Here is a 13,156-nt window from a genome sequence, read left to right on the forward strand (position 1 = left end):
AAATAAACCATTTTAAGAAGAACACAAGAATTATCTAGGAAGTCATTTAAGAATTAGAAAACTGAAAAATAGAATTTTACAAGTTTTAGACACCCTGAGACATTTTAAATAGTCTAGAAGATATTTTTTTATACAGCAATCTATTAGTTGAAATTAGTCCCTGGCCTTCCACCCTACCCCACCCTCCCGCCCACCGCGCCTGGGTCCTTCTTATCTATTTAACTCTCTTTACAATTAAATATTCCCTCTGTTCTTGGTGACCATCAGATCTCACCTTCTGCCTCAAAGAGATTAGGCATCTTCACACAACAGAGCCAAGCCTACAACATTTTCTCCTACCTAGATACCCAAAGCAGTTGGCAGTCATTTAATCCGCTTGAGAACTGGCTTACTGAGAGACAGAGTGAGTTCTAACTTATATTTATTCATTGTTTTTACAGGAAGAAAGTTCCCAATAGGAATCAAACCTCAAGGGAATGAGTCCAAAAGAAAAATCTTAACAACACTTTGAATGGGATCTAAAAGTCTGCTTCAGTAAGATTGTTCTCTTCATTTGTCAGTATGATTCAAATCATGCTCGGGAGGAGAGGAAATTAAAGAAACGTATTATTTCCCTTCTTTTATCCATTGTTCTACAAGCTCTCTTTAAAGTCCCCAAAGGGACAAAAACACAATTCTAGTAGGTTTTTTTATCCATATTTCAAATATATCTGGAGAATAAGGATTATCTTAAAAATTCCTCATATTTACAATGTAGCTATGGTTGACCATAATTTTTTCCCCAAACAAAATATTCCATTATTCTTCAACCACCAATGATTGTAATCTTGTACTTCAAAAAAAATGTTCACCTGAATGTTACATTTTCTTTTCATTAACTGCTTTTGCCAGCAGAGGGGGCAAAAAAAAGCCCAGTCTATCATTGAAGGTTAACTTGCCCCCTAAGTGCATCTAACACTTTACAAACATTTTTAAGATCTTTTTCTGTAGATGGTGTCAATAATTTTAACTGCAACTTAGAATTCAGGAATTCTAGAAATAAGCAACATGAAAGTGTCTTCTCATATGAGTCACTAATATCAGATTTGCAAGTGTCTACCATAATTTGTTTAAACTTTGATACTCTGCTATTGTATTAAAACAAGGAAACTACCTAATTATCATGAGGGACCCTAATGGGAGACTAATGTTACACTTTAACCATGAGTGCTAGGACAAGTTTAGATTATTTCAAAGAACTGCTCTTGCCCCCCTTTTTGTCAGAATCAAAGTACTCAAAGACCACAAAAAAAGGTAAATAACTACATCAGCAACTGAAATTTTGTTAACAAGTGCAAAACTTCACTAATAATACACATTCACCTAAGAAGACATTTATGGGCAGAATCGATTATCCTATTTTCCAATTCCCTAAAATAATGATATGTGATTCTAAAACTGTGAGCTATAGCTAAAACTATTGTTATAAATTAAAAAAAAAAAATTGCACGTTATGTAATTTATAGCCATAATTCTTCAGCAGTACATATATGCCTATTTCCTCATGTGTAAAATGAGACCACCATGGTGGCCTGCCTCAGACTGAGAAACAAAAATACTACGAGGGGCTAGCACAGTGCCTGACACAAAGAAGGTGCTTGATAAACTTACTTCTCACCCCAAGCTATACAGCTCCGACTCATAAGAGTCAGCTTCTACTATTCAAAAGCAGTTTTAGCCGAACCTCATCAAAATTATTTTTATCTTGTACAATTAGCAGGAATACCACTAAGTTTAAAAAAAAAAAAAAGTAACACCACTGTTCTTCTGGACTTGCAGAAATCTTCAATGGCCTTTCTAACGTCCTTTCCCAAGGTTCCCTATCCTCCCGTTATCTTTCTAGTCCCACTACCAAACCTATCATCAAAGTCTTCTTCACACTTATCCTTTCCACACATTAATAAAAGCTTGCCCCGATGCACATAGCAATTTGGTGACCAAAACAGAACTTAAACCCATTTGATTTCAGAGCCTGCGTTTTTAACTATTATGTAATATTAATATGAATTTGAATATTGTCTCTCAGGCTTTCTCGGGGCATCAAAAACTGAAAGAAATGGGTTAAAGTTTAAGTACTGCATCAGCAGTGGATGACAGAGGATCTAGAAACGTGGATGAACTGTACCATTACCCTGATTTACACAGTCCTGTAATCACTTCTTGATTGTGAAACACAAAACGAAAATGTAAAAAGTCAAAATTAGGATTTTTTCTAGTATAAATCTATTATCCACCATTCATTTGAAAAACATTTTTTTTTCTAATTCACTATTTGAAACAAATCTCAGTAATTTTTACCTACCTCTTCCATTTCAAAGGAGTCCTTTTGCTGTACCATTATATTTCTTATGGATGGGATTGTCAGCGGTACACATGGCTCTTTTTCAGCTGTGGACATATGGATGTTTTTCACTTCCACGCTATTTTCCAACTCACTGTGGCTAGATGTGTGGAAATTGCTACCTATATCAGATTCTCTAATACCAGATTCCTCCCCCAGTTTATCCTGACTTTGAGTTTCTTTACTTTGTTCACTTTCAGTTTCTTGGTTAAAATTACTGTTTGCTTCATCGGAGAGTCTACCAACATCAGCATTCTCCATAATAGTTGCTGAACTATCTGATGCTTCTTCTTTAACTGTAGCCAACGTAGAAAATGAGTCTTTTACAATTTGTTGAGACTTTTGATCATTTTTATTGCCACTTTCTTCACTCACTGAAACATTCAGAATCTTTCCTTTTTCAATTGCTGGATAAGCAGTACCACCTTCTCCTTTCTCTGTTTTATCAACACATAAATTTAGTTTTGATAGTGTTTTTATTAAGCGATTTGCAGTGTTACTTCGGGTTAAAGGTGGAGGTGAGTCTGTCTCCTTACTAGAAGTTACTGAGGACATACTTCCAATTCTCTGCAAGGGAGTCCCAGAGACTTGTGAATATAAAGAAGAAAATGCATTGGCCACAGTAGTAAGCACTTCAATTTGACGAAAACGACCTGCCAAAAAAAAAAAAAAAAGCATTAATTGTATGTACATCTACGTATATATATTAATCCCTTACTACTGTTCAGAAGTCCAGAATGTGAATTTTGATCACAAAGACTATGAATCCAGATTTTTTTCCCCTAACACTTAAAACTTCTCTACATTTACTGTGGAGAGGGAAGTTTTTTTATTCTAAGCACTAGAGTTTACTTTTAAAAATCATAAAGAAGCACAATGTCTGAGAGTAACACTGGATAAAATTGAAAGGGCTAGGTATTGAATTGATCTCAGCTGTGATTCTGTTTTTAGGTCTTGGACTTCATTAAGACTCTCCTAAATGTTCTCCTAATAAAGTATATATAAATATATATTTTATACATTATTGGGGGGTAGGTTATAGATCTCTTAAAACTAATCCAAGAACCACATAAAGATTCCATTTTTAGAACTTGTGATCAACAGAGAAAAATACACAAAGACATAAACGACAGGGTGGCTTCATAGTGTAGTGGTTAGCACGTCTGCTTTACACGCAGAAGGTTCTGGGTTTGTGCCCCAAGTGGAGTTGCAGACCACAGCCCTGGTGTGCCAGACCCCGAGTATATGCTGCGAGAGTGTGGGACAAGATACCCTGCCTTCAGAGATCCAGTTCTTAAGGGGAAATAGCAACATCCATAGGTCAGAGATGGAAGTGGGTGTGGGGGGGAGGAATTAAAGAGGGGGGAAAAAAAGGTATAATATGAATAAAAATCACCACAGTAGAGCCATTCTTTTAGATGTACAAAAAGCACCTGAAACTGACTTTAGTGGCAATAAGGCCCATCCCCTACTTCTTTCCTTCTTGAACAAAAGCAAGCTGGACCTAAGTATAAGCCTAAGGTTCTATTTGTAAGTTCCTCTCTTTAAGTTACATTCTACAAGGTAACAAGTGTTGCTCTGCAAGGTAGCATTTAAATAAGTCAAGAACTGGGGAAAGGAGAAAGAATAGGTAAATTACCTTCTATAAATAGAATAAAAATTCAGAATAAAAGTTATTATGTTATCCTCAATATTTAATTTCCAGTGCTATACCTAGAAATTAGTAAAACTTTAAAACTAAGACTATCTTGCTGTAGGTGCTGTAATTTAAAAATAACATGCTAACATTTAAAAACCTTACTTGTTAAAGCATAATTTGGGTTTTCTACTTCCATCCGCTGCATTTGAGCACTCAAAAATACTTTAATATCTATCCCTTTGGCAAACGATGAAGAATTAAAAAATCTAGAAGGAATTTTAGAAGCAATATCTGGTTCGTCTCGTCCAAATCCAAGATTATAAAGAATTTCTTCAGGATCTTCTTCATAAAGTTCCAACAATTCTGAAACGCTACAAAAAAAGAAACATCAAGACATAAAGTTTTCAGTCCACATTATAAATGAATTCATATTCCTGCTTTCTTATGAATAAAATCTTTTTCTACAGCTTAAACCATTATTTATTTCAGCATCTTTATACACTGTGCACTAAATATGACCCTTTAAAAAAAAAAAAAGGGTCCATTCTCTCTAGCTGTTAGTACTGGGAAAAGAGCTAAGAACTCAGTAAGAAATTCTCTAAGAGATTCCTCGCATTTTTTTTTTCATTTTCTTTTTTTTTGTGGGGGGGGGGGGGGTCATTTTAAGAGATTCCCAGTAAAGCAGCTAAAATAATTAGAAGATGAGGGAGAATAATAAATAGATTAAAGAAGAAACAAAAAGGGAAAACACCCTAGGTAGTTGGTAGAACTTTGGTACCAAGGGGCATTCTGTAGAACTTGAGATTTTCTGCTACCTTGGCTGTTCTAGAATAGGAAATACATTTAACAACCTGATTTCAGAAAAGTAAAGGAGAGATTACTTTCAGCTTTTCCCTAACCACTTCCACTCAGGAAGTGGGAGGAGTAAGGTGAGTCTAGGCTACACAAAGGTAGCTTCTTATTCTAATTCTATTGAGAACTGAACATTCATTATCCCTCTCTCTTATACCACTGATAATTCAAGCTGAGACTCACTGAGGAAAATATGGTTGTTAAAGACAGACTTGAACAGATGGAAATTTTAATCTGTTTCAGAAAAAATGCCCAGACTCCAATAGAATTTGGAGTAACAGTTAAAACTGGTTACAGAGACACATGCATATATTTGCTTATTTTAATGTGTTTTAAAGATCCTCCATTTCATATAAAGATAAATCTATGCTTAAATATCAAGCTTCAAATTAGAAAGGTTTACGCTGATTTTAATGTCAAAGTAACTCAAGACCCTAACAGAATAACGAATTATGAAAGTAGAAGTTACTCCACTAAGGAGTTGTTCTTTCAAGTTGTTGGTAGGGCTCAAAATACTCATCAATGAATACTAGCATTATAAACAGACTTGTTGCTTTTTATTTAATCTTAATTCTTAAAAAAGCAGTAGCTCCTGTCAGTTATGCTGAATGATGAAATACTATGGATTCCTTTTGCTTTCACACTATCAAGCCAAATCCAAGTTTGAAAGGTGGTAAAAGCGTAGATCATCTTATGACACAATGTAACTGCAGCATAATTTCGTAATAAATTACCTTGAGACTGTCCCACTACTTTTTCCAGATCCAGTGGAATTCATACTTCTCCCTTTCTGATGAAACTGTAGTCTTCTCTCTTTGGCCAAGATATTAGTGCTTTGAACAAAATTAGATTATATAAAACCTTATTTTCATAAATGTTCTTCATTTTTAAAAAGGAAGAAAACAAACACAGTTACATACCAGTTTTCAATTTGAGCATCAGTTTCATTGAGGTGGTTGGCTATAGGTAAAAAGAAAAAATGTGGAGTATGACTGTTAGTCAGACAGTAACTACTGCAACACAATCATCAAGAAAGTAAATTAGCCACAATATTATTGCTAAATGCCTAATATGCCAGATTCTTGTCTTGACATTAAATCTGCAACACTGAAAGTAATATACAAGTCAATTGAATAGAACCAGTAGCTTTTGGAGGGTTTTTTGTTTCTTGTAGTCAACAATGTAATACTACTTCTAGTGAATGTTTAAAAGACATATTGATAACCAACTTCTTTAACAGTTTAGAAATATGTAGTAAGAAGATGTACAGCATACATGGTATATGTGGTTCTAAGTTTAAAAGCTGTTAATAAACAATACCATGAAAACAAAACATGACAGCATTATGTAAGTGTGGCAACAGTACACATTAATTTCTAATGTGATTTTTTTTTTTAAGGCTGAATCTTCACAACCACTTTTTAATGCATGCAGTTGGAAAATTTCTACTCATTTCAACGTTTTCTTTTAAAAACTGCCTTTCAAGTTTATCCCAAACTTATAAGATCTAAACAGATAAATGTTGGTAATGTTTAGAGTGAGTTATATTTACTGCATTTAACTTTAATAAACAAAGGGTAAAATTAATTTAGAACAACTATTTCAGCATACCAAATTTTTTTTTATTTCTGATTTGCCAAGTCACGGTAATTTCTTATGTTTATTTTTACATCAACCAGAAAGATCCCTAACACATAGCAACTCAATATAATTAATGAATGAAAATAACTTTGACATAATTTTCATTAAAACATAACAAACAGCTCCACTCTTCTTTTTAGGGTCTAGTTTCCAACAAAATCATTCAATATAGATAAACAGACATAGCACGGAGGATGTTTTAGAGCAGTGAAAATATGCTATAAGATATCATAATCATAGATGTTTATCATTATTCATTTGTCCAAACCCACAGAATGTATAAGACCAAGACTTAGGATAATTATGCTTCACTGTAGATTCACCAATTGTAACAAATGTACCACTCTAGAGGGAGATTTTGATAATGGGTGAGGCTATACATAATGTGGGCAGAAAGTACATGAGGAATCTCTGTACCTTCTCAAATTTTTTGTGAACCTAAAATTGCTCTAAAAAGTCTTAAAACATAATTCCATATTGCAAAACTACTCAGACATCAAAATGTTCTTTACAGTAATACTGAAATGCATTTAAAAGGGGGTTGGCACCATATTCAACTGTATTGACTGGAAATCAGTAAATATAAGCTCCTTAAACAAGAGTTTATTCTTTGAAAGCATATTAACAGTATAAAAACTAATATAATCTAGACTTTTCAATGTTTCCTAGCAGGTTCTAAATCATATAGATTTACTTAAACAAAGGACCATGTATATTAAATTTAGTGGATAAATTCACTATTCATCAAATTACAATTTACAGATTTAATAAAATCCTTAATTTTTTTATAAAAAGCATACTGTATTAATAACCAGCTATACTGTATTAATATCCCAGCTATACAGTTACCACTAATCTTAAAGTGCCAGTAAAATAATAACAAATTCTTAATTTTACATTATGGAAAGCATTATTATGAATCTACAGGAAAAGATAACATAATTCATGAAAATTAACATATTAATGCAGTCTGGAACAGATATCAGGATAGTTATTTCTAATGAAATTCTAGTAACTCTATTTTGTCTTTACCTTTAACCTAAAAATCTGGAAAAAGAGGAAGGGGGAAAAGACAGGAGATACTTGACTGCAAAGAGAAAGACAAGCTGAAGCTGTGAGTCTGACACAAGGCTACCTCATACTAAAAATAAGTTTCAATTCAGTTTTATCATGTATAAATATTTGAGTTTCCTTTCTTCTGTGGGATAATTCTTCCCTCAGTTATATCACCATTGTGTGCCCCCAAACAGTTCCTTTAAGTATTTAAGACCAAGGAAGACAAATGGACATTTCACAACAGTTTTTCAGAGCCATTCCCGTATGTATCCGACAGGCTCTGACGAGACTAACATGGAAAAGATCCTGTAAAATGTGTCTGAGCCATTTTCAAGACCTTTAAATTTAGCTCTGAGGATCTTCAAATTGAAAGTACTCAGCATTCTTTTTAAAAAATTTTAAAACTACATGAAAATATAGTGCTTCCAAACAAACATACCTTCAGCACCCAGTGACAGATCATCTTCAAAACTTCCTCCATTTCTCACAAGCACACCTGAAAGAAACATTAGAAGATTCATCCTGGTGTTCTGCTCCTCCTGATCCTCATGTGAAATCACTGTCTTAGTAAAACAAATTGACCAAACAAATATAAGCGACCATAAGTGTTTCAGACCCGAATGCCCTCAGAAATTATTCTGATTACATAATTTCAAGAAGTACAAACTTTTACTTTTATCAGCCAGGAAAGTTCTTAGAAGCCAATCTACAGGCTATTTAATACTTACATCTTTGAAGATATTTAATTAGATAACATGTTTTACCCAAGAGTTTCATGGAAAACCAGATCCTAGAGCAATCATTCCTTTTACACCCCTTATATTAAGTCAGAAGCTCCAGCTAGATTTTCCTGATGCTGTAAATGTTTTTTATATGCCTTGCCACTACCTGCACATTCTTGTTGTACTTTGAACTTTAGAATTCTGCCTTGCGCAGGTGGTAAAATTTCAGGTGTGGCAATTTCAGTTAATGTAAGCAAAGAAATGCACTAAAGCTGATCTAGTTCACTTAATATATATTTTCCTTATGTTCACATAAATTTCTATATTAGTCTTTATAATATCTTTATCTAGACAATAAAAATGAGTTTTTTGGAAAACTCACATTGTGGAAAGGTTTGGTAATTTGCTTAAACTCACCACTGTTTTAAAGTTTGCTGACAAGGTTTCTCCTTTTTTGCTATCTTAGAACATATTTTAAACATAAACATCACTTTTATAATTCATATATACACTTTCACTCAGAGGACAGATGAACAAGACCCTCAGAGAGAACAGATTTAGAAAACAACTTTCTCTTACCCTTAAGTGTACTGCTGCTTTGCTCATCCAGTGAGGCTCCCAAAGGGGTACTGAAACCACATAAACATATAAACCTTAGTCTTGAAAAGCTGTCTGGAGAGCTGTCATTGCACAGCCTTATGCTTAAAGGGTTATATAGCTAAGCAAGCTTCTAATCAAGGTTTAACACTCCTCCCAAACACACAAGTGGATTACGTAAGTAATGTGCTACTAAGCAAATACCTATGTCAAATCAGTTTACCAGGAATAATCTGCCAGCAATTAAGAGCTAGAATGGCAATTATAAACACTATGAATAGGCATTTTCTTTACAAAAACAGAAAAAAGAATCACAATGAAAATGTCTGCTTCCCTCAATCCCCTCCCTAGAAACGAATTAAAAGGAAGCAATTCTTTACCTTAATATTATAAAGTCATTGCCTAGTTAAAATAAGGCTCAACAGTTTACTTAAACCTCATCTGTTAAATATATCACTAGCATTTTAGAGCACCATTCAACACTGCCTTTACCCCACTATCTTTTTTTGATATAAATGGAGATGAACATTTATTTTCTGCTTTTAAACTGAAAAATACATATATTTTTCATTTAACTCTAAAAAATTACTAAAAAGCTGGCTGGAGAATCAGCTCTAAGAACTAGCCATTACTAAAATTCTTTCACATTCTTGTAGTTCAAACACAGGTAATTTAGAAATATTTTTTTAAATGTGAAAATGATTTTCATTTTTTAAAACCACATTAAAAGAAACAGATTGTTTTATTTCTACAGTTCTATTTTGTGATTCAAAACTTTCCTAACAATCTATACCTGTTAAAAATTCACATCAGATATACAGGAACATAAAAATATCAGTTGCAAATAAATACTACTGAAATGTCAATTAAATGTTCACTTTTTGCAAACAAATATACAAGCAGTGTCAGTTCTTTGAAAATTAGTGTTTCAATATGAAAAAGAACCACGAGCAACTACCATAAAATATTAATAAAACTTTGGAATTAAGTTTTTACATATATTTAATAAAACTCTAATTTATGCTTTCAAAAAAGCCATTCTCCTTCCCGAGTGCTACTTTCTTAGGATAAAACACTGTATCACTCCTTGCGCAGATGTCTCCACTGGTCTATGCACTAATAGAAAGTGGCAAATGAGCAAAATATAATAGGAATTTTCCTTCAAATGTAAGTTTCTCTCTTATAATTGCTCTTTTCCAAATTCTACCACTCTGTCCCTTCTTAGATGGTAATTCCACTTAGTCAAAAAGAAAAAAAAGGGTTAACAAAACAAAGATTCCCTTTAAGGAAAGACATGGTATCTTCACTCAGGATATGACAGCAATAAGTAAATAAAAACTATTTAAAGTCTCCAGCCAGGACACCCTGAACACGCCCGAGATCAGATGAGATTCGGAAGCTAAGCAGGGCTGGGCCTGGTTAATACTTGGATGGGAGACCACCTAGGAATACCAGGTGCTATAAGAGTTTTTTTTGTTGTTTTTTTTTAAACAAAAAAAAGAAAAAAAAAATATCACTCCAAATAAAAACTATTTAAGAACTTACCAGGAAGAAAAATGCTGTCTTCTGATCATTTATACATAATGTACAAAGTAGATAGATGCTCATCTCTGGGAAGGAGTTGCCCAAATTGTTATAGAAAAAAATACAGTTGCATATATCCTAGCAGTGTAATTTATGATAATAAAGCCAACATCAAAAGACTGTTTGTTCTAGCTTTCCCAGTCATAATGAATGCCACTTTTGTATAGAACATGTGCAACTGTAGTGAACAAGAATGAAACCTATGAAGAAAGGAGCAGCAGACTATAGAACCTGCCTGCGTAAGACAAGATCAGAAACAAAACTGTAATTTTCAGAGATGGTATGTCCTGGTGAAAGTCAGCATTTGACTATTGCATTTACCTTAAAAGATGCACTTATTTCCTATCTACTTGAAAGGATCTGTTTATTTGATAGGATTAAGGAGATCCAATCTACTTGATAGCTGATAGGATCTCCTATACAATCTTAATTCCTATACACCATAAACATAATGTGATTCTTCTGTTGCCCTTAAACATTTTTTGCGTGTGCATCTTTAGAGAAGGTTCATCATATCTCAGGAGGGTCTATGACCCCCCAATAAAGGTTGAGTTCTGTAAGAGTGTTCAGAAAGGCTCTAGACAGTTCATCAAAACAAGACATCAAGAGAGTAGTGGCCGATATTTTATCTACCTTTAGGAAATAATAATAAACCGGCATATATGAGAATCACTTCTCCTTCCCCTCAAAAAGACTTCCCAAACTCTGATACTTGAACAAAAGATTTAAGAAAGCCCAAAATGACATGGCAAAAAATATGTGCACAAGCAAACACCTTAATCAAAGTTAAAAAGCCAACACTCATCAGAAAAAGCAACATTGTTCATCGGAGATTTTACAAGTAGCAAATAAATTGGAAAAAAAAATAATTAAAATGTGAAACGAGGACATTTCACTGTATAAGGTTTACTTGCAATATGATTCATCTCCTCTGTACTTTATCAAACATTTTTGTACCAGTTGCCAAAGCATGTAATTAAACAGATTTATGCAGTCAGAATGCCCTCAAAGCTCTATTTCCTGTTCGTGAATTCCAGCGCCATCTGACAAATGCATTTCCAAGAAGTAAACTACAAGAACAAAGTTAGCTAGCTAGTTTTAATGGCTCTCCAAAGAGAATTAGGGCACACACAAAAAAATTAAAGCTCAGTCATTGTACTGTATAGTTAAGTAAATTAAATTCATCTAAAACACTTTGAAAGAGAAACGATTTCATGCCAGATGCACAAATGTCAAAACAAAAGTAAATGAAATATTGTGTGAAATATGGAAATCCTTTCGAATAAAAAAACAAACCAAGCATAATAACATGGCTGATTATGTTTTAGATTTCTGATCTCTTACGCTAACATCATGCACCGGAGCTTGAAGTCCTCACAGCTGTAAAAGGGAACACGGTCACTAAATAATCAGCGGTCACAGTACTTCCATTTCTAATCGCTTAAAGGAGGAAGCTATCCGCCGGTTCACTTTCCGGTTTATAGTTTGAAACGGCCATGGGACCCACAGGGACAGCAACCCGAGTCACTGTGCCGGGGCGTCCCATCTGTGTGGATCTCCCTCCGGGACGCGAGCGGCGCCAGCGAGGACTCACCGGCAGTCCTTGAGCCATATCGCGATCTTCTCGTTAGGCACCTTTCCTGCGGGGCAGAAGAAGGGGAGAGCTCGTTACCCACCCCAGGAGGACTCCGGAGGCCGCGTGCACCTGGGCACTCCCGCGTTAAGAAAATCGACTGAGAGCAAATGCAGCCTAGGCGGTCTGTCTTAAGGTCCATCTGAAGGGAAACGAGATGGCACTGGGCGGTCTATGTTGACGTTGGAGACGCCTTGCCAAGCGCGCGTGCTTAAAGGTCGGAAGTGTTCCCGTTCTCCTCTGCCCATCAAGCCTGGGAGGCTCTTCCACAACTTCCAGGAGTCGCCCGAGGCGCACGAGACTCCCCCGCCCGCCAGCCCGCGCTTCCCCGAGTGCCCCAGCCGCCGCAGCCGGGATAGGAGCACAGACCTCTCTCCGGGGCCGCTGGCAGCTTCGCGCCCGCGAGGTCCTCGTCGTCGTCCTCGTCCTCGTCCTGCGTCGTCGCTTCTGTGGACAGGTCCTCCGTCCCCGACGCCTGCCAGGACCCGCGGCACTTGGCCCAGGCCTTCCTCCTGCGACTCGCCACTTGCCACTCCAGTTCCTCCTCCGTCTCCGCCGACGCCACCAGGGGCCGGTTCATGGCCGCACCGAGGGCTCCGCTGCCCCAGCCGGACCCTGCGTGAGACAAGGCGGCGGCGGAGCCCCCCGCCCCTGCCGTCACCGCCCGGCCGGGCTGGGGGCCCGGGGCAGCGGGCGCAGGAGGAGGAGGAGGAGGAGCAGGAGGAGGAGGAGGGGACGGGAGGGAGGGAGGGAAGGAAGGGGAGGGAGGGGGCGGAGGGCCAGCGCTTCACATGAAGCCGGCCGGGCGCAGGAGCGCGAGTGGTCCGAACCAGCGCCGCCGGGAGCGGAGCGCCAGCCGGTCCCAGCTCCCCGCCCTCCCGGCCCCCGCTCCCCACCCCGCGGCCCCCGCCTCCCGCCCGACGCGTCTCGGGCCTGGACGGCCGCCGCGCGTCTGCGCGCCCCTCCCTCGGCGGCGTCCCACGCCCCCTTCCGGCCGGGGGCGCGCGGGGCGGGGAGGGGCGGGGCGCGGCGCGCGCGGCGTGGAGCAGCTG

At 37.2% G+C, this 13,156-nt stretch overlaps 1 protein-coding gene across 2 annotated transcripts in view; it reads right to left on the reverse strand.

Moving 5' to 3' along the window:
- ITPRID2 (ITPR interacting domain containing 2) overlaps positions 1-12,852 on the reverse strand; it is a 38,147-nt gene extending 25,295 nt beyond the window's left edge. For both annotated transcript variants that reach the window (XM_016149794.2, XM_016149795.2), the window contains exons 1-8: positions 12,474-12,852; positions 12,066-12,111; positions 8,870-8,919; positions 8,008-8,064; positions 5,792-5,831; positions 5,606-5,704; positions 4,182-4,390; positions 2,342-3,033 (exon numbers count right to left, since the gene is read on the reverse strand). In XM_016149794.2, the coding sequence (XP_016005280.2) occupies positions 2,342-3,033; positions 4,182-4,390; positions 5,606-5,704; positions 5,792-5,831; positions 8,008-8,064; positions 8,870-8,919; positions 12,066-12,111; positions 12,474-12,684 (1,404 nt within the window). In that variant the 5' untranslated portion in view covers positions 12,685-12,852. The remainder of the gene's footprint in view (positions 1-2,341; positions 3,034-4,181; positions 4,391-5,605; positions 5,705-5,791; positions 5,832-8,007; positions 8,065-8,869; positions 8,920-12,065; positions 12,112-12,473) is intronic.
- Between the last annotated feature and the right edge of the window lie 304 nt (positions 12,853-13,156).

Source organism: Rousettus aegyptiacus, unplaced genomic scaffold, assembly GCF_014176215.1.
Source record: "Rousettus aegyptiacus isolate mRouAeg1 unplaced genomic scaffold, mRouAeg1.p scaffold_m13_p_2, whole genome shotgun sequence".
Classification (NCBI taxonomy): Eukaryota; Metazoa; Chordata; class Mammalia; order Chiroptera; family Pteropodidae; genus Rousettus; species Rousettus aegyptiacus.